The sequence below is a fragment of the Chanos chanos genome, chromosome 3 (assembly GCF_902362185.1).
Source record: "Chanos chanos chromosome 3, fChaCha1.1, whole genome shotgun sequence".
Classification (NCBI taxonomy): domain Eukaryota; kingdom Metazoa; phylum Chordata; class Actinopteri; order Gonorynchiformes; family Chanidae; genus Chanos; species Chanos chanos.
Window position 1 is genome coordinate 9,493,436 of NC_044497.1, and position 24,065 is coordinate 9,517,500.

Below are 24,065 nucleotides of genomic sequence, written 5' to 3' on the forward strand. Positions count from 1 at the left end.
TGTGCCTTTTCCGATAACATGGCAAAAAAAGGTAGATCATGCACATTGCACAGTTTCTCCTTCTTCTTCATGAAGAGTGACAGGAGTTCTGAAGAACATAAACTCTGTCGTTGTGGGTTGTATAACAATGCTCCCCTGTTATCTACAGTTTATGTGTACAGTGCAGCTTCTTTAATTTAAAAAGGTAAATAAGCAACACAGAATGTAGAATGACTGCGGACATTTTGTAACAGTGGAGGGCGGGGGGGGGGGGGTATATTTGTTCAACAAGTTGTATAGAACTTGATGACCTTTATCATTTTCAGTGCATCAACATGTTTAGAATGATCATTTTAAATTGAAACTTTGATTGAATGAGCAAAATTGTTTTGCCAAATATTCTGGGACAGTAAGCAGGTCTTTGTTGGTTGTCAAGTCCAAAATGTAGCCACTCTGTAGGGGTAGAGGGGCAATGAACGGGTAACCTGTTTCAGCTCAATTAACAGATATTTGAAAATGTCTCATTTTACTGGCTTTACTCAAAACTGATTTTTGATAGACATTTGTTGTAGTGCAGCTACATAAAATTACCCCCCCCCCCCCCCCCCCCCCCCCCCCAATACTATGGACTGCTATAACTCTCCATTTTAAGCTATTGCCCATCTGTGATGCTCATTTGGGACACCTTTCATTTCCTGACTAAGAGGAAACCATTTCATTAATGATTTGTTTCTCACTCTCTGTTTGCCGTACACACTGTTCCCCTGGCAGACAAGCTTTGCGGGTTCGGTCTCCAGAGGGGACCTAGAGGAGACTGGTTACGATGAGAGAAGGTAAGCAGCACACCTGCTAATTCCCCCAGAGATCCAAGGTATCCACTTGCAATCCTGCCTGTATATCCTCTAGTCAACCAGGGACCACATAAGCTGGGAAGTGCAATTGATACTCCTGTTCTCCATAAGCAGTTGCATACTCCATGAGGGTCCTCTCAGATAGTAATTCACAAAATCCCCATCTCAAAAACTTTCATTGTGCAAGGTTTTCATGTTTAATGGGGTATTCATACAAAAAACATGTTTGTTACCAATGTTTATTTAAACTGAAACTGAATAAGGTGGGAAAAGTGCATTTCTGATGCATTACGTAGGTGTTGTCTATTAAAGCTACTGTATTTTCATATCCTACTTAGTTTTTTGTTTTGTTTTTTTTTTAGTTTTCATTCTGTTGATGTCTTTTTGTTCTCATTTCAAACTGACTAAGCTGTTAGTTGCATAATTCTGTTTAACTTGCTCTTCAAATAATCAAAACAAAATCATTTTTAAACTTTGAAATTCTCTTGAGGTAATGGGAACTGAATGTGAATTGGAAGAGATCTGAAGCCTTGAGATGACAGACTCCTGTGTTTTGTCGCCACCTTGTGGTCACATCATATAAGCATTTGACTAAACCTGTCAGTTGTACTGCGTGACTGAAAAACTTGTGAAGAGTAATATAGCCGCATTTGTAATGTAACCAATGCAAAGCACATGTAATCACAAAAAGGAACATGTGATCATTAATTGAGAATTGAGGCCGATGTTCACTCTTGAAGTCTTGAAAACGACATGGAGACACAATAGCTCATGCTAAAGAGTATGCTCTGTTATGAATGATATCCAAATATAGATTTTTGCGTTGATTGAGAAGAAAACATAGTCAAAACCAGGCTCTTACTTAACAGAACTCCCTAAATGACAAAATGACAAAAATTGTTAACTGTCTGCTTCTACTCCAGAGGAACAGCAATGGACATTAAACTCTGATAACAGTACTTTTACCATCTGCTGTCCTCTGAGTAGACTATGTGTATGTAGGTTATGTAATGTATGAGGGAAAAATGCCGTTGTCTTTCTTTCAAGAAAGAAAGAAAGAAGATTCATTTTAAAACTGCCCAGCACCTCATATCCACAAGATGGTGCTATTGTACCATTGTCTGACAAATAAAACCACATTACCAAGTTCTTGGGCTAAACTAAGAGAATTGAAATGTATCCTGAACCACCACTATATGGCCTTGGTTTCTTCAAGACATGGACATGAAGACCCATATGTTACGGCCTAATGACATAACTATATAACTTTACAGACATATCAGAACCTATGCAGACACAGTTGTCAACCAATACACTAAGGTCTCCAATCGTATAGCTCAAAGACCATCGTTACTGAAACCCAATCAAGCCTGTTGGCAACCATGTTAGGGTGTCCTAAGTTACCTGAGCTCATGACTGTCTGCATGCATAATTCATTTCTCCTGTGATCTACTCACCTATAGAGGAGCAACCCGACTCCATTGACCTGTCTACCTTGGCTGGGAGAGGACTGAAGTTTGGGGTCTGTGCTGTTTAACAGGTAGGAAACGAGAGACATTCCATGGGATATATATGTTCCGATATACCGTTATTGTGTCTTTGGTTTTACAGGCACAAAGCATCCTGATATTGATAAATGATAGGCAGTTTCTGTCGTGGTTTCATTTCAGTTAATTAAATATTTAATGCTTTGGGATCCATTTAAAGTCTGAAATTATTTTGAAAGAGAACAGAGGTGATCAAGACTTGCCCGAAGTCACGTTAAAATATTGTTTCTGAAGTCGTGGCTTTGTACAGATCTCAGTTACACACTCTGCCAGGTCTTAACTGATATATCAAGAATAGAATGACTGCTACATCACAGACAAATTACAATGAGGTGACGTGAGAATCACAGAAGCGAACAGGACGATGTTATATCCCTCTTGGTACAAAATTTATAAATATTAAGACTTAAGGAAGCCAAAACAGTTATATTGTCTGCGGATAAGACATCAGGTCGTGAAATATAGCTCTCCTGACAAGGAACTGGATGACTGTTTACAGAACAGCCCCAGTAAGTCAAATTCTGGCTTCAAATAATATGGAGGAAGACTGAGCCCAAAAAATAAGTCAAAGTGATTTAGAAAGATCATACGGAGCATTCAGAGTGATTTGAAGAAGTCTCAAGTTGTATCCCGCCTGTTAGATAAATAGATAAGTAGATAACTTAAGCTTCTTAGCTAACCGAATTCCACTTGACCAAAGTGAATATAGCAGCACAAATGCAAGATTTATCAAACTGGACGTAAGTTTCCAATGTTATTAATTAAAAAAAAAAAAAAAACCCTCTCTGCGGCCATCTCGTTCACAAACTAGGTGTTTTTTTTCGAACGTCACAAGATCAGTCATGTGAGCAAAGAGCAGTGCAATCGCTGGGCCTCCACCACAACTTGTGGTGTGGAGCACACAGACCAAGCATATCATGATTGTTCTCTTCATAGGGGACTGGAAACCCACATCAAATAGCACTATGAATGCCATTTGCCACGCTACTCCTGGCAGCTATTAGGGCAACCCTTGACAATGATGAAAGTCAGTGCTGCATTGCAAAGTTTCATGTCCGCTCAAAGAATGGATTTGGACTGAAGAATTAGCAGCACTTCTATGGAATCAATTATATTCAAAGGTGTAATTAGTTGTGTGGACGGAAACAAGAGGTATCATCCTCTGTTTTATGCGGATATTAGTACATCAGGGAATGCTACCAAAAAAAAGAAAACCTACTTTCCATATAAGATATGAAACTGAGAGGCTAATTGTATGAACTAAATATGTCACTGGAGGCTGGGTTCTCAGAGTCAGTAATTACTGTAACCCCAGGCCTCAAAGCACAAAGCAACACTAGAGCAGTGTATTTGGTGTTGTTGTAAAGCTAAATTCATGACAGAAATCAACAAATAAGTCCTCTAAATGTAAAGGGACTATTCTAGAATCTCTATGCTGCAGTTCTTCTAATTATCTTGTATTGATATTTATGTGGCTAGCAAACCGTACTGACAAGTTAATACCTACAGGAATGAAATAGCAAGCAGAGACTTAATTGTTCAATATCAGGTTAAAGAATACAAAGAGACTGGCTGATACATGGTCAGTTTTGGACATCCTTGGTTAACTAGCTTGCAAGCTGGTTGACAAAAAATTTCATTGTTCACTGTTGCTAAAAAGTACACTGTGTTAATTAGAACTTCCTCTTGTTTTGGCCTTTCTGTAATCCAAGGCTGATTGTGGTGCTTTTTTGCTTCATAACTTGAAAGTATTACAACAACAATTTTCTGTCTCCTGTACTCAAAAACACACGTTTGTTTTAACTGACTAATATAATAATGCGGTTATTTACAGCATTCAAATTGCCTGTAATCCATTCATTCATACTTTTGAAATCACGCTGTACTAAGTCATCCTGACATTTTTCCTTCATATAGTCTATTTACGCCGTCACCTGACTTTTCCATTCTCACTCAGGAATCCCTGTTTCACTGTAATACTCCACAGAGAGCCTGGACTTCTCACGTCAGATCTCTTAATGATCTGTCTCTCTCTGTCTGTGCAACATTTAGGTAATGGTCAAGCAGCATGACTGAGCAAAGGCAGCGAGCCCTGTCCACTTCAGGGGAGGCTCTGTACCAGGTTCTGGGGTTGGACAAGAACTGTACACACGATGACATTAAGAAATCCTACAGGTGAGTTCCACTACTCCACGGGTTTTTTTTTTTTTTTGTTTGTTTGGTTTTTTTTTTTGAGGTGTTCAAGCTATGCTTTTGTAAACAACTATGGCTTCTTCTTTTTTTTTCATCATTGAGTTAAGTTTTCAGGGAGATTCAGGCTTTATTTTTATTTTTGCTTTGGCTTGTGTAACCTCACAAGTTTGAAGAGTGCTGACGTTTCTTCAAGACAGCTATTTGCAGGTTTTTTTTTTTTTTTTTACTACTTATGAAAATAGAAGAAAAAAAAGAGAGATAGCAAAAATGTCATGCTGTCTTTTATAATTACAGTGTTCAGCTGGTTGACAGATGTTTGAATATAATATGACTTCCATAAAACTAAAATATTCATTTTGTTGAACAGATGGCAACCCTTATTTTACCCAGGCCAGACCTTATGAAAGAATTCTGTCCGTATGTGCGTAAGTGTGTGTGTGCCTGTGCATGTGTGAGTGTGTGCGTGTGTCTGTGTGTGTGTGTGTGTGTGTGTGTGTATGTGTGTTTCAGTGTTATGCGTTTCAGCGTTGTGTGAATAAAGCACTGCTGTATGTTTGCTGGTGCTGTGGAAACACACTGGTCATGGATGGGAATAGCATGACCCTGGGATAATGACTGTGGTCTTACTTTCAGTTGTGCACTAAACATGCTCTGAGACACAATAAAATAGTAGAATGCACCTGAAAAAGAGGGTCAGCACATTACAAAATCCCTTTGGTAGAGCTGAAACTACATAGGGTAATATTTACACGAGCTACCTGGTCATGTTTCATTACTTACAGCTATTATATTTGCATGTCAGGATCCCACCTATTTTACATATTTTATGTATTTTTTTTTTAAAAATGGCATCTTCCAAATCTTCTGTTACACCTGCCCTGCTCTGGATTGTTTCAGTCTAGACTATCTATCTATCTATCCATCTATCTATCTATCTATCTATCTATCTATCTATCTATCTATCTATCTATCTATCTATCTATCTATCTGTCTGTATTCATTCTCCATTATAGCAGTAATAGGAGTAATAGTAGTAGTAGTAGAGGTTGTTACATCATCATAATCTTTGCTATCATCTGTCCTGCCACCATCCCAAATACCAAAGCCAGTTGTCCCTCATGCAGGGCTTTGACTGCAGCCATTTCCAAATGCAGCCTTTTCTAAGTCAGCTTTCATCTCGCTATCATTTGCTTTCAATACCAGTGATATATTTTGAGTAAAATCTGTGTAATGGGGAGCACTGTGAAGAAGTGTCAGTGAGCCCATGAAGATATACTCTTGTCAACAGTTCAGACAAAAAATTACAAACTCTCCAGGAACAACCTTAATTCAGCATCTAAATTCTCACAGACACAAAATCAGTTGTTGTCTTAGTGCACTCTAAATCTAATTAATATGAGCAACTCTGAAAGAGAACTAATTACAGCCGTGCCCCCCTTTAAAAATTACTTATAATTGTTTATTATTGAACCTGTGTTTTAGACATTGTAGGTTAACCTGGGACCTACAACAAATTATTATTACTGGTAGAATAGACGATTGCGATGGCTTTTATCTATGTAACATTTGAAATGTGCACGTGGTACCCATTTTATCAATTAACCGATAATATCCAGAGTGTTGAAATACTGAAGCGACAAGTAGGCCAAAACCATAGCATAAGTTCACCTCAGACTCGTACAATTATACTCCCTAATTGGTCTGATTCAGAGTCACTTTTAGGAGTCATTTCAATGGTTAGAATTTTAACAACACTTGTTTGTAACTAATGAATATGTAATCATAACAGCTCTTACAGAATCCATTGTCTTAATTAATAATTAACAAGCAAGCGTGCTCGGAGCATCATGAAATGTTGATGAGAAACTATAATTTATCACAGAACTTTGAAAAACAAAGAGAGAAAGGAAAGACGTTTGAGGCGGTCACGTTCGTGTCATGAATTCTTTGAGAAATTACCTTTCATTACTTATTCTCGGGTGTGATGCTGAATGTTTTCTTTCTAAAAGGAACCTAAACTCCCCTCATGACAAAGTATATATGAGCAGTAAAACTCACTTGGAAATCACTAAGTTTTGGCTTTTAATAGTCCGACTACCATAATGACTTCAGCACCCTCACTGTTACGTGACTGTGCTACTGGGTTACAGAGTACATCTAAGCAGAGGAGTTTTGCACATATTTCTTCAAATACACCACAGATATTAATTACTATCACCTGATTATGGAGAATAATTACTTTGCGTAAGAAGCACAACAGGACGCTGTGCAAAAGCGAACACAAACACACAATATCATAAATATGTATGATCGCATTAAGAATAAATAGCACAGAACAGCAGACAACAGCAATTGGCTGCTGACCCCTACCGAGATGAATATGGCAGCCGATGACATTTTCTCGCCTTTCTGTCTGGGCAGAGTGAATAAGAGAGCTGCTAACTGATCTGCAGGATTTTTTTTAGGTTTCTTGCGGAAACTCTGAACCTGGTGTGAAGAGGGCTGTCTAACAGAGAGCAAGACAAACAGCTGGCTTAGATTCTGCCCCACTGTGATCCTCTAGCAAGATAACAACACTATTAACCTCAGAGATGTCAATGAATGGATTCTCACTATGCAGGCATGAGAATGCATTGAGCAAGCTCTTGTTTTCATTTTCCTCCTCACCTTTACCGGTCGGAGGGGAATGACTTGAAGACAAACAGATCAAAACAAATCTACCGCGTTTTACATTATATTATAAATGTGCAATAGGAGAGTCAAATGAATTAAAAAGAAGTTGCTTAACAAACTAAAAAAAAACAAAAACAAAAAAAGTAATAAACAGTTCACAAATTTCTGATAACGGATGCAAGACCTGGAGGGGTAAATATACTGTTTGAATATTTTTAAGGAAACTGGCCTTGAAATATCATCCCGACAAGAATCCGGAGAATCCCGAGGCCACAGACAAATTCAAGGAGCTGAACAACGCCCATGCCGTACTGTCCGATGTCACCAAGAGGAACATTTATGACAAATACGGCTCGCTGGGCCTCTATGTCTCTCAGCAGTTTGGGGAAGAGAATGTGAACACATACTTCATGCTCTCCAGCTGGTGGGCAAAGGTGAGGTGAAACAGGAGGTTGTAGTATTGTCTGTGTCTTATACACAGAGAATACCAATACTCCCGATGACTCTTCCAACTCCACCTCCACGAGTCTTCATCTTCTCATTTCCTAAATGAGGGTGTGTGTGTGTGTGTGTATGTGGGCACCTTTTTTCAGGGACTCTTTGCCATCTGTGGCCTTCTGACGGGCTGCTATTTCTGCTGCTGTCTGTGCTGTTGCTTCAACTGCTGCTGTGGGAAGTGCAAGCCCCGCACCCCCGGAGAAGAGGACCCTGAGTGTTACATGTCTCCGGAGGATCTGGAGGAGCAGATCCGCACTGACATGGAGAGAGGTGTGCATCGCATGTACACACACACACACACTGACACACACACACACTGACACGAAAGCGCGCACACGCATTCAAGCACCCTCCGAGGTATTTACATATGACGCACATTTCTAATGTTACTTGTGTATCTGACATAGACATAATCACACGACGATAGACAATTGTTGTTTTAATTGCCATTTTAATTCGTTTTTTAATTCGTTTTTTCGTTTATAATCCTCTCCAAAACATTATACAATGTTATTTCATTTCGTCATTTAATACCTCACTGTTTGTTTTCATTTTCCCCCTTTTATTTAAATCCCTCATTGTTGCTTTGGAGTATAATTTCCTTTTTAAAGAAAACATTTGATGTCAGACTGACTTTGATGCCAAACAGAGCACTAAAACACTCAATGCAGTGTGATGAGTTTAAAACAATCCTGGTTTCCGTAATCTAGTGAGCACCTGTGCTCGGGGAAATAAATAGACTGGATACTTCTGTGCCAGATGTTTGGATAAAATACATTGTTGCTTTGCCAGTTAGCTGCGGGAGGTTTTTCATGTCTGCAGCAGCCCCTTCACAAAACTGATAATTACTGCCTCTGAGTCACTTCTCAAAGTGTATTTGCAAACCAGTTATTTTAAGCAATCTCATGATAACAGGAAACAATCTGTTTTGCTTCCAACATTTGAAAATATGACATGAACAGCTAAGTGGGCATGAAACACTATAAAAGACATTTCTATGTCATATTTGCCTAACAAGTGTAAGCTCTCTGAATTAAACACAAATCCACAGCCCAGTACACTGCATAGATGTATACTCTCTCTCTCTCTCTCTCTCTCTCTCTCTATATATATATATATATATATATAATGATTCATAGTTAAAATTACTTTCTCTAATCTTCTTTGGAGATCACAACTGAGAGAGGTTATTCTTAAAAAAAAAAAAAAGTGAACTTCACAAAACTTCATGAGTCTTTTACATAAAAAAAAGAAAAGAAAAAGAAGAGTTGAAAAAAAGAGTATTTGAGATAATTAGATATTAATCACCCACTGGTGACCAGATTCCTGGCTGCACAAACATTTAATGAGGCGCCAGAGCAGAAGTAGTTGTTAATTCCAAATAAGTCATCTCCCTCTTGTTCACTGTACGGTGTTGTTCCATTGTCCTTTATTTTTAGTCCTTGCCTCAAGAACCACTGATTATGAAAGACACCTACAGTATTACTCAGATACTGTATTTTGCCGAAGTGAATACGCTTTGTGGTTTTTAGACAGACTAGGTGGTAATCACTAACTCATCAGATTCATTGATGAACTAGACAGTTTCACTGAAGCTTGTGGGTTGCCCTCTAAGACAGTGACATAATAACGTCCACTCAGCAGGGCCAAAAGAACTGTCAGTGAGAGAAAGCTACTGGCAGATTATCGTAAAGTCCTCTGAATGTACACATCATTTTTCATAGTCCACAGGAGACTCCAATAGTAAATGAGCTGTCCTGTGAAATTATAGGAAGTAGTGGGCAGGTCTTCCATACTTACCTGTGATTTGTTTTTGCCAGATGGCGACACCCCTATTGTACATCAGCCAACCAATGCAAGTGAGAAAACCCAGTTGATTGGTGATGGACATCGGACCTACACCTGAGTCAAAGTATTCAGGCTTGAACTCTAGAAAAGCATTACATCATAACCTTTGATTGAAATATATTATTATTATCTCAAGAAACCAGGGCTCAAGTGATACACAACAAAATCCGAGTTAAAAAAAAAAAAAGAAAGACAAAAAAAAACTGAGGGACCCAAGTCACCATCTATTGTTTTATTACCTTAATGTTGGAGTCTTGTATGAATGCTGTTAGTGCTATCTGTAAATATGGGATGTGTACGTGAATATTACATTTATGACTTTCATTATTTGGTCACTTGTGATACTCGAATTTCACTGCTTTTTTTTGCTGTTTATGTTGTTTAAAAAGGAATTTGCTTTTCCAGTGTCTGTGGAGCTTACAAAGGACTGTTTGAAAATACCAGAAAATATAAATATACAACTATTTTTGTGTCTTTCACTAATAAACTTTTGATGTGAACCTTTTTTATGCTTCATGTTTTGTGTTTCCTTCTACCTGGACTTGGTGGCTGTTGCAGTATAAGCCTGTGCTTGGTGTTTACTTGTATAGTTAGTTTTTGTCGTCTGTAGAAGGTAACGTGTAAGATAGCTGTTAACTCTACAATCTTTCACTCTCGAGGCGGATTTGACCCACCGATGTAAGGATGTCAGTATTCCCGCTACAGTCCTCCGCTCTACCAACTGAGCTGAGTTATCAAAGGGAGCTTCCCGCGAGGGACCTAAATATACAAAAAATAGCAATATCACGATGGAGCAATTACCTGAGCCTACGTCGTTGAATTTGGTGTTTCTGTCAGTTCAGCGGCAGGAGAAGTAGGCGATCACTGAGTTACTATATCAGCATGTAACCCTGTGTAATGTAATTCCATATTGCCTGTTTATATCAGCTGAAAAATGTCAACAGTCACGACCAGTTTACTTGCAGGCGGTGTTCCGTCGAACGAAGCGGAGTATCAGTTTATACAAGATACATTAAAAGTTCTTCACAAGACGATCCTGTAGTCCTGCAAAAAAAAAAGAAAAAATAATCACACAATGTGTTTAACTGAATAAGTGCTAAAACATTTTCTTCATATCCATAGTTCCTCCTTTAAAATGCGGAAATTCTGCGTCAGTACTAAAATAATTATGAAAATGATCATAAATAAAGTTATCGTGTTTGCGACAGTCCCGCCAGTTGAGACAAACTATCTTGCATACAGCAGTTCCTTACATTTATAAGTGTGTACTTCCAGTTTCGAAACACATGGGGAATTAGCTCAAATGGTAGAGCGCTCGCTTAGCATGCGAGAGGTAGCGGGATCGATGCCCGCATTCTCCAAGCTCTTTTTCTTTTTCTTTCTTTTTTCCCTTCTATCTAAGAGATTCCTTTCACTTGAAATCGGGAAGAACTTGGATAGTCTATTCAACACGGTGAAAGACTTGGTGAATTTCACAAAGTACGTCGTTGACATGTTCGTGGAAACAGTTCCAAGACCATTCAGTTAGTTATAGTAGGCTTAAACGCAGGTGTAAATAAAACATTAGGCTACCTGCGGTCTTTTAAAACTACTACATCATCTCAGTCGCCACGAAACAAGAGTTCATTGTATGCTTAATTTATTTCCCTTTAACTTTATATAGCTTGGCCAAATGTCACCTATCTATCATGTAATACTGAATGCTTTATTGATTATTATCGTTCATGTAATACTGAACTGAATAGGTTTACTACAGCCATTTAGGCCTTGTCAAGCAGTGGTAGTTTTACAGGTCAGAATTACGGTAAAATGGTAAATAGCAGCGATTAAAAGTATTGGTATAGGGTTTGGTGCCTCGAAGTGAATCATTTTCATATATGGGCAAGTAAACATGGCAACCTTTGACGTGAGAGTTTCTAAAAACAGCCCACAAACCGGTCGAAAGCATGACAGAGGGCTATGCAGTTGCTCTATAAGAGGATACAAGGAAAGCACTGGTGATGGCCTAATTTCTTTTCTGTTTAGGGCGACCAGTAATCTGTAGAACCCTCTGAATTTCAATCTGTTTGTAACGTCTCGCCTGCGGCGAATCCATTGATTATACCGGAATCATGGACGTGTTGGAGAAACAGCTCATATGTCCAATTTGCTTGGAAATTTTTACGAAGCCAGTGGTGATTCTTCCCTGTCAACACAACCTTTGTCGAAAGTGTGCCAATGATGTTTTTCAGGTATGGAAAGAGTGAGCTGTTTGGCATGAATTCGATTAACAAAATTACGGCAAATCATTTGACTTTAACTTCATTGTACGCAATACGATGTACCACACACAAACATTTTTACGTTGAAAGCTTTACATGATTATTGTCTGTTTGTTTTGTTTTTTTCCAAATAACTTGTCAGTAGTGCAGTGATGTATAGTATAATGATTAATAAGGAGCAGACGAAAACTGCGAAATATTTTCTGTACGTAAATCAGCACGGCCTACTTGAGATATATCAAACATTGTGAGATAATGTGTTTTGGGGGTCTAGAGTTACATGTAAGCACATATATCCATCACTAAGTAATTAAAAAAATGAACAACACCGCGTGTAATGCGCAGTTTACCTATGTTGTATCAAAGCATTCCTGCCCTCTTAAACCTCCAAATGACAGGTTGCCTAAGAGTAGTGTGTTAATGGCGGAGAGATATCGCATTCTTGTACGCCAGTATTGTCACGGACACCAACACTGCTCTGCTATGTATGCCGTCTGACACAACCACTCAAAATATTAAATTGCCATAGCATGTATTTACTTAATGAATACCAACAAAACCACACTGACTTGTCTTAATCAAAGTATTTGTTGTGTGCGATGTCAGATCAAAGCCTACGGCGATATGGCCTCCTCGCACTGGTGTCCCTTGTCACCTGACAGTGTGTGCCAATGAAACGATCATGTGTCTTTGGAAGTATCTCTGAAAAGACTGTTAGTAAACTAATATTATGCTGTTCTTCAGATATGTATTTCAAAAAAGAACACATGAAATGCATGAGATCTTAATGAATTTTGCTTAGTCAAGTTTGTTAAGAAATAAATGAGTGACCCTGCCTCCAGAGAACTTTAGGGTTTTGGAGTTTGAGCATACGCACGACAGTACCACAAAATATAGGAAACAGCAATATTGGAGTGTCAAGAGAACACAAAAACAACAACAACAACAAAATAAAACCCACTGGACTGGGAACTTCAGAAAAGAGCACCAAACTAGTTCTCTTCATATGTAATCAAACCAACTAAATGTTTTTAATTATGCCACAACCCCAAATTAATAATTGAAAATTACTGAAGTGCAATCAACTACAAAGTGTCATTTTCCAGAGTCTGACCTTTGTTAGTAAATAAATTTGATGGATGTTTTATAGAATTCTTTAACTATAATATTTTTCCATAGACCTTGAACAGAGTCAGTATTTTCATTTGAATGTGTAAAGGTACTCTCACTTACAGCACAGCTGTGTGTTCATCCCTCTTGGTCTCAAACCTGACATAAATATCATTTTAAAAGATCAGTCATCAGAATCTCTTTTGTTGCTTATTGACTAACCAACTTCACGTTTCATGAGCACTGCAACGTTTTAAGGTAAATGTTTCATTTACTTTTTTTTTTTTCTAAAAAATATACAACCGTCCTATACAAACAGGCTTCCAACCCTTACCTTCCAACCAGAGGAGGCACGGTGACGTCAGGGGGACGGTTCAGGTGTCCCTCCTGCAGACACGAGGTTGTTCTTGATCGGCATGGAGTGTACGGACTCCAGAGGAATCTCCTGGTGGAAAACATCATTGACATGTACAAACAGGAGTCCACCAGGTGAGACAGCATGAACAAACAGAACACAGCTTCAACTAAACGACCCCATGTTGCATTTCCATGAAAAAGTGCTGAGAAACACTGAACGCAGAGGCATTACTTCCAAGACAGTAATCTCTGGATTCACTGAAGAGAAAAAAAAATCAATCCAGATTCAGCAGCGTAAGATTCCCTTATGTAACAGTTTTTGGTGTTGAAAGTGCAGGAGTTGTGGGTTCCCGGAGCAGCTCAGGTTAGAAGAAAAATAAAAATTGGTTATTTTAGTGTTAACAAGCATATATTTTGTTATCAGTGCTTAAATTGAAAGGAAACTTCTCCTGATTCTCTGACATTTATCATTGCTTTGCCAGTCTATGATGATGTCTGGCTAGGAAGCAACTCGTAGCTGGCTTCATATATTCTCACTGCCGACATCAATATCCATAGTCTCTAAGGGTCATACCATAACAGAGCCTATACTTGATAATGAGACAGCAAAGAGAAGAGAGATCTAATTCAAGAGGACTAAAATGTCATATTCCTCTCAGCCAGTAACTGACTTAATTTAGTGTCTGAAAAACATTTTCATCTCCTTTTTTTTTTTTTTCTTTAAAATATATAAGTGAGTGATGATCTTGCTTTTAAGATCGGAAATCCCTTGAGGCTATATAATTTAGTTCTCCACGGTGCTGTCAAAAGACATCGCACTTAATAAAGTCAATTTATTTAGTCTAAAAAACCTTTCTGGGTTAGGATTGGTAGAGTGCTAAGCCCCCGTTTTTTTGCTGTGTGTCAGAAAGCAGCAGGAAAGCTGATTTGGAGGCAGCAGAACCCATGATGACCCCCTGCTTGACAAGTAAGCGGGGTGATTCTGCTGGCAGGCGTTTTCTGGGCCGAGTCATAGCAGAGCCATTTGGATGTCCTTCTCAGTGGGATTTTAGCCTTTTGGCAGCACACACAGCTCTGACCCTCTCCTATGGCATTTACAGCCCTGTTAATCAACATTTCTTTTGTGTTTTTAAATGTGCGGAACCAAAATATCATTGGCGAATTAGTTGGAATGTGCAAATCTTTATTCTTCACAAGGGTGAAGACATGACATGGAACTGTTTTTGCTGAGCTGCTTGATTATGTAGTAGTAGTAAAGTAAGGAGCATAAAGTGAAGTAAAAAATATATATATATATTTTAGCACAAAGCATGTCAAAGCGTAGAAGATATTTCATAGTAATTTATAGCATGTGGTTTATCTACATTACAAAAAAAAAAAAAAACATTTTCTCCCCACATGTTCATGACATTATTATACATTTTGTAGCAGCAAACCCGCACCAGAGAGCAACGCTGAGCAGCCCATGTGTGAAGTGCATGAGGATGAAAAGATCAACATCTACTGTGTGACCTGTGGTGTGCCCACCTGTTCCATGTGCAAGGTTTTTGGAAATCACAAAGACTGTGAAGTGGCACCTCTCAAAAGTGTCTACCAATCACAAAAGGTATGTGTCGTCATTTTGTGCTCGACAGAACGAAGGTGAGGTTTTACTTTCAGCATTAAATGCCTGGCAGTGTTGAACAGACTCTCACACAGAACAAATAAAAGTGAAGAGTTTACTCGCTGTTTGAATGACACGAGTTACAGAAGTGTGTCCAGGTGTGCGTGTGTGTGTGTGTGTGTGTGTGTGTGTGTGTGTGTGCAGGCGTTTCTATGAGCACGAGTATACACGTTTATGTCCCTGTGAGTGTGTGTGTGTGTGTGTGCGCGCGCGTGTGTGTTTATGTGTGTCTGTGTGCGCACACGCTGGTTTGTGTGCGTCTCTTATTGCGTGTACGCTTTCACTTACGTATGCATGTGCACTTGTCCTGCGTCTCCAGACGGAGCTGACGGACGGAATAGCAATGATGGTGGGCAACAATGACAGGATCCAGGGCATCATCAGTCAGCTGGAGGAGACCTGCAGGACCATAGAGGTGAGTCACCCTGCGAGGGGCCCGTCCCTCAACAAAGCCCGAGTTAACAAGCAGGATTATTGATGAGGAGAATCTTGACGGCCCCTCTGATGAACACACACTGGAACTGATGAGCCAGGCAGGCAGGAAGCTGGAGCTCTTCCAGTCCCCACAGCTGCATCCATAGAGTCTCTGTGACTGACAGACTGACTGAAGTCAACTGTCTCCAAAGCACATATGGCACCTCTGACGAAAACAAGTCATTGGTGGCAAGGTTGGGGGTTAGATTCCGTCAGCGGGAAAAAAAAAAAAAAAAGTTGAATGCCAGGATGTTTAAAACTCTCGATTCCAGCAGGAGTATTCTGCTCATTTTTTATATTTATTTGTGCAGCACTTTTACAAATAGTGTATGTGCACTGTGGAGTTTAAGGTGATGGTCATAAATTAGATTAGAATGTTTTGGTCGACGGAGTCTTATGTCAAGGAATTGTGGAAGTGCCAGATATAATTACTGCTAAGTACGTCAAGAAGGTTGTGTTCTAATGTTCTCTGCTCTCTGACACTTCCAAATGAGTGTAAGAGTTCACAGAATTTGTGAGTATGTCGTGAATATGTATTTATTATATTATTTCAGGAGAATGGGAGGAGGCAGAAGTCTCAGGTCTGTGAGAAGTTTGACCACCTGTATGCGATTCTGGAGGACAGGAAAAGAGAGATGACGCTGAAGGTTACTGCCGAGCAGGAGGAGAAGCTGGACTATATCCGTGGTCTGAAGAGAAAGTACGGCGATCACCTGGAGACCAGGACAAAGATCGTGGAATCGGGCATTCAGACCATGGAAGAACCCGAGATGGCCGTTTTCCTACAGGTGATTCTGGTCCCGTTCAGATTTGCCTCTGGTTAACAGTCATTTACAGACAACTGGTTATTCTTCAATATGACACGGTCACAAAATAGTACTGAATTCAGTACTGTGACTAATATAGCTAATATCAGTATAATAACAAGGATACAAGGATATTATAATTAATTATGTCCATTTATCTTTCTTGTACAGAATGCTAAGCCTCTCTTACAAAAGTAAGTATTTAATGCCTTTTTTTTTTTTTTTTTTTTTGTCGTGATACTGAATATTCGGTGTAGATGTCATGAACTCTTTGAGTTTGAGCTGTTCTCTCTTTGTCAGGATTGGTGAAGCCTCTGACGTGTCCCATTTAGAGAAAGTGGAGCGGGGTTATGAGAACATGGATCATTATACTGTCAGCTTCAAGAGGGAAAGCCTGGCCCTACGCAGCGTAGACTTCATCAGAGGTATATCATTCACACCCAGCCTCAACAGAGGTCAGACTTATATTACAGCACAGGAGGAGCGGCTGATCAAACCGTAATGGCCGGATGCCAATACTCTGATAAAGCTACCACTTACCTCGACTCCCCTCTCTTCTCCCTCTCACCTATACAGTCATTATTCAGAGGAGTGCTTGTGTGAGGGACAGGAGGTGTGGAGAGGAGGCTATTTTAGGGGTATTGAATTGGGCTAATGACTTCCTTAACCCTTACTCAGATCTGCTCTCTCTGTGTGTGTGTTGTGTGTGTGTGTGTGTGTGTGTGTGTGTGTGTGTGTGTGTGCGTGCGTGCGTGCGTGTGCATGTGTGTGTCCAGAATAAGAGGACGAAATCAGATTCTGTGTCTTACTGCCACGTTCTTGAATTTCCTTCTATAGATGATGAAGATGAGGATGAGGAAGACGGTGAGTTGGGAGCTGATGAGGAAGGTGGGGCAGAACAGGCGGTTGCCGCGGCGGCGGGTGCAGGGGTCCAGTCTCACCAGTCAGGCCCTCTCCCTTTTCCTCCACAACCGCAAAACACACACAAACCTAGCACCTCATCCTAGCCAGCGTACTTCCACTTACTCAGTCACGCAACCATTCCCATATACAAACTCACATATAATAATCCACGTGCACACCCACACACAAACACATACACACAAACATATCCAGTAAGCTGTAACATTATGGAGAAAAAAATGAAAGGTTTTTTTTTTATGTCTCAAGTCAATAATGACAGGACCAGGTTTGAAAAAGGGAATAAAGCAGACTGATAAAACGAACTCAGATACACGAAGCTTTTTTTCTTCTTTTTGTTGACTGATTGAAGGTTATTTACCCACCATATGAATATGGATCATTTTTAGCAATACCTCCAAGTCTTCTTTTCTTCATGTGCGTAGGTGGTGTTTGTGTGGAACTGTAGAGAAGTTAGAGTTATGACAGTATCAAAGATGAGTGACACGATCTCCTTAAAGCAAGTTTTTTTTGTGTGCGTTTCAAAGCTTTTATTGATTTTAATGACTAACATATGTCCAATATGTTTTGTCACAATACAGTGATCTATATGATAAAGTGTCAGAGTGTTTGCTGCTTATGTGTTTATGAAACTGTCCTGTTGGTCTCAGGGAAAAAAAATGAGAAATGTAGTGATATTGTGCATGTCTGAGTGATTGAACTGAAATAAGGATAACGGAGGTGTTGCATAATGCATGTATTCTGACCCGCTGGAGGATGTTCACTGAACAGAATGGTGCGGTGGTGTGTTACACACAAAGCAGGACAGCGCCTAATGACGTCTTCCTTACCTTTGTTTGTTTGTTTGTTTGTTTGTTTTCTTTTGTCCATGTTGTATAGCTCAGTTTTAGCATAGACCAGATCTTACTTTGATATTAATCACAGTTTTCTTAAAATATAGATGTATGCCCCTATGATTCAACACAAAAAAAAAGGTTGTGTTGTACTTTGTAGTGCTTTCAGTTTGTGATCTTATGGCTGTAACAGTGGTTTGTGTTTCCTGACCTGAGCGTAATAGATTGGATTTGGATCCATCATTTCCTGCTACTGATCATTTTAACACATGGTTCAGTGCAGGCTTGCATCCAATGATGTGTTAGAAATGTGTGTCTACTGTTGTTTAGAATGGACAATGAAATGAGTCACACACCGCTTGGTTTGTTTGTTGCAACCTTTGGGGTCAGGGATTGAAACCTATTCATACTGTTAATGCACTACAGGCATCATTTGGTACCATTGAGTGAGTCATTGGTTGGGTCTGTGGGTTGACAACCTGAAATGATACACTGAGCTTCTCAGTGTGATGAACACTGTACCTCATACATTACAATTTTAGTGTGCTTTACTTGCCTCAAGCTTACTGCTGCGTCTTTACATGCAGTTGTCTTTTCTTTGCCTAAACCATCCTTTCCTGGTCCCATCATGCCCCCCCCCCCTATGTATATGGGAGTATACGGCACAAGTGCTGAAAAAATTTACACTTTTATATTATAAGATCAAAACTTCTAAGATTACAACTCGGTGATCTGTTACTATAATTGTCTCTGTGGTTCTTTGCATTTTATAAAGGCATTTGAAGATACTGTGGTATGCTGCAGTATCTACTCTGTCGAACAGAATTCGGTATAAATCCATTTTGTCCAAGGATCTTGTGAACACTTTGCCCAAGGCAGAAAAGACAGTTTATTCGCTATGCGTCGGACAAAAACGTTTGGCTAATTTATAGCAGTTTTACCTCGGACTGATTCATTCCATGGTCTTAGAAACTGTGTATTACTCAGAACAGATTTACTGTGAGGAATTTAATCATAAACGTTTACTCTCAGTTTATTTGCGATAGTACACAATAAGCCGAATCGCGCTCCCATGGATTAGTCACCTTAATCACACTTTAATAATCTAGACAGAAGTGTAAACGTGGCTTTTAAACTTTTATTGAAAAATATAAATATAAGACATTCTCTTGCACAACAAAAAATACGGGTTGCTCATTAGTTTATTAACAAACTTAAACAATGTACTGTAAGGTACAATGGAACTAGATTTGCTATCAGATAAAATATTGATTTTTAATACAGTACTCTGAAAATAGTTCTTTTCAACGAAAGTGAAATAATCGTGTGTTTGCTACAGTTTTAAATAACACACGGACAACAATTACTGAAAGTGATGACAGTTTCGCATTTTTGATACAGTTTGATTACAAGTCATGTCCGTCTCTTCATTACTTTCTATCTGTTAACTTTACAAATAAATAAGTACAATATAAATAAATAAATAATGATGTAAAGCAGCACTATGGTACAGAATAATTTGTTTTGTGCTAAATGTAAAAATTTCTTTGGCAGATGGATGTCACATTTACTTCCCAAATATTTCCATCATTTTCCTGTTGCTATGAGCTTGTTGAGCTAACTGTTCGGCTCGAGCCATTTCTAGTACTTCTCGAAGCAGGTGGAACGTCAGATCCAAAGAAATGGGGGGCTCCTCCGACCGTCGCTCTCTCTCCATTGAGTCGTCGGGATGATGCGCGTAAGTGGCAACAAAACGACCGATGTTACCAACTTTGCCTTCCAACAGACGCTGCGTAAGCTGAAGCTGCAACGCTCTTTTAAAGACTGCAGGAGATGATGGATGGAACAGATCAGGAGTGGACCGGGGAGAATTTTGATTTGTGTTACCAAGTCGGATGAAGTACTCCTCCCCTAATCGTGCCAACACAGGATTCGATTGCTGCTGTGGATCGGGTTCAGGACCGGTAGCTTGTTTGCTGGAGCTGTCGATGGCTCTACATTCATATCGTGGTAGAAAGGCAACGAGCAGAACCACGGTGGTGACAAGAAAATTGAGCTTCATGTCAGAAGGATCTGAGAGAGAAAAGGAATGGGTTAGATTGGATTTATTTTCTGCAGCTGACCAGTGCTTGCTTAGTGATGTACCACTAAGGTTCAACAAAGAATCTTTCAATCTCTCTTCTGAAAGTTATCAAAAAACTGAACGTCCTTAAAGTTTAGAATAACATTTGAGTTTTTGTGAGTTTAAGCGCAAACTTATCCTGTTTCAGGGTTTATCATATTTACATCCTCTTTGTCCACAAAAGCGATTCCACCACCGCGGCATCATATACCAAACATACCCAGTCGTTTTTACTGATTTATCTGAATGAATGAACGGATATTTACCTTTCATTCTATTAGCTATCGTCATGCACGTATGCAAAGGATAAACAGCAACTCCTCGAATGTACTGAATGGAAGATAACATAGCATACCTTATGCGTAAGTTATAGTTCCTAGAAGATTGTATGAACTTGGGTATGCTGCTCTCCTCCAGTTGTGGTCTGTCAAGATATTAGTTAGAGGACTTCTTCAAAGGAGGGAAGGAGTTTGGATTTATATATAGCCAGGGTCCGCGACAAGTGTCACGCACTGAGCTCAGATTTTGCGTCTGCGCAGAGGAGAACAAGTGGACTTGAATGAACGCAAGTGAACAGTTTTCTAGTTTGAATGAGGTGAGTCATTGTCTGTGTGTGTGTGTGTGTGTGCGTGTGTGTGTGTGTGTGTGTGTGTGTGATTGCGCGCGCGTGAGGGCGTACATATCACAAAGCTTCAGGTGTGGAAATAGGATCGTTTTAATTTGCGCAAGATATTGACTTTTTCGCCATGTCCTCTCGTTGTCTTGTTGGTGCTGATAAGATTACCCTGCCCAATTAATATCATGCTCAGCTGTTATAAAATGCTTTCAGCGCATAGAAAATTTGTCTCGCTCATTTTGCTCGTTTACGATCAAATAAAATCAATGTTCGTGGAACTAGACGGAATACAAGGGGTTTGCGCTGTGAATAAAGACTTTTAATTAAGCGCTCCTGTGCAACCTTCATAAATATTCAGAACAAATTACAAAAAAGTACATTTTAAATGAGCATAATTGCACAAATCAAGTCTTTCCTGTACATTTTTCCTGTTCATTCACACTCTAATGGCTCACAGAACAGAATGTAACGATCATCGATCCAGTGTAGGATCCAACTTATACAGAAGACTAGAGGCTGAACTCACTGGAGGGGTACTCCCAGAGGAATTTTCTGTGGTTTTGTAAGCCCTTAATTGGTTCAATTACTTTTTCTCTTTAAACAAAATCATTCAACATGCTGATTGCGTTAGAAGGAAAATTTGTGATCGGGTTCAGAAGAAACCAAAGAGCCTCAGTAATCCATTCTACTCTTACCACAAACACTTAACTAAATTAATAACACCGCTCAATTTTCCTTTTTTATTGCAGGCAACGCTGCACAAGGCTGGCGAACTTTGAAATTTGTCTCTAGTGTGTGCCAGTAATAGAGGAAGGCAGCAGCCAGAGCTGTGAGTCTAAGTGATTCATTAGAGATGCACAGCGGCAGGCTACGTCAGTCTCTCAGTCACTCCTGTCCCCCGCTGTCTCTTCACTCTTCGCTCTGCTCCAGACTGAGGAGAGGAGGGGAGATGGAGCACTCGGCCCTTGGTTCTCACCATACTTGCCCTCAGAATGCCAATTACACCCCCTAGCCCCAATCTTCTCCAAGACTTACCGGTTCAACCTGTGCAAAGCAATCAAACCGTCAGCCATTCTGTTCCAGTCCCGTACTTCGGGCTTATGGAGCAGTCAAGTACAACAAACACCTTGTAGCTTTATTATGTTAAATCTGTAATCCGTGACGCTTTCGAGACCACATGGCGTCCTTGGTACTTTTCTTTTTTTTTTTTTCTTTCTTAAATGCAGAGTTATGAAAAAAAGTATGAAAATTGCATTTCAGATTTGTGGTAGCGGAGGAACCCCGGGGACAATGCCGTCAAATAACAAGAAAAAGTGGATCTGTCCCGGGAATAACGTTATTATGGATAATGACCGCATCCATCTCGAGATGAAGGTGACAGGTGAGGGAGGCGGCTCCCGTCTTGAGTCTATTTTAGTTTCCTTGGAGAACACAGCCTGTCAGATAAGTTCATTTACTCAGTGTTTTACTCTAAAAATTAATTATGAAATTATTATATGACACATTTTTAGTGTCATATAAATAGAGGAACATAGTATATCCATCTGTGTGGTTTTCTATCTATCTATCTATCTATCTATCTATCTATCTATCTATCTATCTATCTATCTATCTATCTATCTATCTATCTATCTATCTATCTATCTATCTATCATCTGTCTGTCTGTCTGTCTGACTATACATGAAATGTCTGTATTGATCACAGTTTTACTTGTTGGCTAGAATTCCATTATTCCTGTGTGTATGTGTGTGAGAGAGAGAGAGAGAGAGAGAGAGAGGGAGAGAGTTCATTTTGATAGGTTATATGGAGTCTCAAAGCCAGTAAGAGGGTCAAGAGCTTAAGCGTTTTCTATAAGATACTGAAGAGCAGTTATCTTCCTCCTGACTTTCTCCAGGGTTTGTGTCAGGTCACATCATATGACGCCGCAGTGTTCTGACACAAATCCAACATACCACCAGATTAAGCCTCACATTTGCTCTCGGTCATTAATGTCACCACATTTTCAAATCAATGTCCCTAAATGAAGCTCAAAATATTCCAAGTGATGTGACACAGGAAAGGCTGGAGGCCTAACTTACTAAATCTGTACTACTTATGGTCTTTACGTGAAGTGGTTTATTTTTAATCATCCAGCTTGGGGTTTTTTTTATTATTTTTTTTTGTAATTCTCTGATATTTGCACGGTTTTGAACAACACGTTTAATGTTCAGTGTAACGATCAAATATTGCGCCAGAGAACGTGTGAAGTCGGAGTTCAGAGAGCGTGTGAGAGAGTTCACACATTTCTCTGGATAAGATGAATGGAGACTTGACTCATTATAACGTTTAATGCGCTTTCCACCTTTGTTTCTTTTTCTGGGTTTAAAAATTCACCTGCAGGTAACTGCAGTAGTGTAGAGACTGACACAATCTAAAAAAAAAAAAAAAAACATTGTTTGGCTTCACACCGTGTTAACAGTCTATTTTGGTCAACGGGAGCAAATATCACTAAAATGGGTGACAGTTGGTGAATTATAAATGGGATGAAAGCAAGCTGCAGCAGCTCCCAGGAAAACTGTTAATCTGACGGTTCCCAAATGACGCGGCCCTGAAACTCTGACACAGCTCATCTGTCAACTCAATAGGTGTTTAGTAATACGACCTGATACCTGTAATTGAATTTAGAGTGTTCGCAATATTGGTTCCATGCCTCAATTTCAGCTGAATATTGATGGCAAAGACAGCAGTTGAAGGTTTGATATTGAAGATGGGCATGTGCTTCAACAAGTTTTTTTTTTTTTTTTTTTAAACTAGAATTTCCAATAAATATGAATCTGTTAAAATGTTTTTCTCTTGCACACGCAGCAGACATTGTGAAATACAGGTTCCAATATGATAACAGTGTTCATTTTATTCGTACGAAAATCCAACTGAATAGCTGATTTATTGGATCTGATTAGGAAGACAGTTCGAATGGTGAAATAAATCAAGTGTTGGAAGTTCATATTGACCCAGCAGTTTCTACCTCTTTCATCAAAGAGTGTATGAAATGAGAAGATCAATTAATAATAATTTAAAGTGGGGAAAAAATGAATGTCATTCTGTGGAATTTTCCCAGACAGTCGTGAGCTCAGCGACAATGTCTGATCTGTGAAAAACATGGCACTGGCGACAGGAGGTCAACACCTTGACATAAGGAACGCGTAGTCTTGACTGAAGACGCACATAAGGTCAGTGTTTTTAATGGTCTTTGTGGATCCTCAGGGCGTGGCAGTCTGTCATAACATATCAGACTTGATTAGCAAGAAGTGGCAAAAATCAGCATTACATTGA

General features: G+C 39.4%; 3 protein-coding genes and 1 non-coding gene across 4 annotated transcripts; 3 read left to right on the forward strand and 1 right to left on the reverse strand.

Annotated features, from left to right (window-relative positions):
• Window positions 1-4,445: 4,445 nt before the first annotated feature.
• Window positions 4,446-9,647, forward strand: dnajc5b (DnaJ (Hsp40) homolog, subfamily C, member 5 beta). The gene is made up of 4 exons (XM_030767479.1): window positions 4,446-4,552; window positions 7,464-7,677; window positions 7,837-8,011; window positions 9,562-9,647. Exons 1-4 carry the CDS (start codon window positions 4,446-4,448, stop codon window positions 9,645-9,647), a joined length of 582 nt encoding a protein of 193 aa, XP_030623339.1.
• Window positions 9,648-10,877: 1,230 nt separating this feature from the next.
• trnaa-agc (transfer RNA alanine (anticodon AGC)) lies at window positions 10,878-10,950 on the forward strand. Its single transcript has one exon. It is a non-coding gene; the product is annotated as a tRNA-Ala (tRNA).
• Window positions 10,951-11,564: 614 nt separating this feature from the next.
• Window positions 11,565-17,410, forward strand: trim55b (tripartite motif containing 55b). The gene is made up of 8 exons (XM_030767478.1): window positions 11,565-11,820; window positions 13,280-13,449; window positions 14,746-14,923; window positions 15,300-15,395; window positions 16,009-16,242; window positions 16,432-16,454; window positions 16,561-16,685; window positions 17,098-17,410. The coding sequence occupies exons 1-8, from the start codon at window positions 11,701-11,703 to the stop codon at window positions 17,265-17,267; spliced, it is 1,116 nt and encodes a 371-aa protein (XP_030623338.1). The 5' UTR covers window positions 11,565-11,700; the 3' UTR covers window positions 17,268-17,410.
• A 2,171-nt stretch (window positions 17,411-19,581) lies between these two features.
• crhb (corticotropin releasing hormone b) lies at window positions 19,582-20,076 on the reverse strand. The gene has a single exon (XM_030769017.1). The coding sequence runs from the start codon at window positions 20,074-20,076 to the stop codon at window positions 19,582-19,584; it is 495 nt and encodes a 164-aa protein (XP_030624877.1).
• Window positions 20,077-24,065: the final 3,989 nt, after the last annotated feature.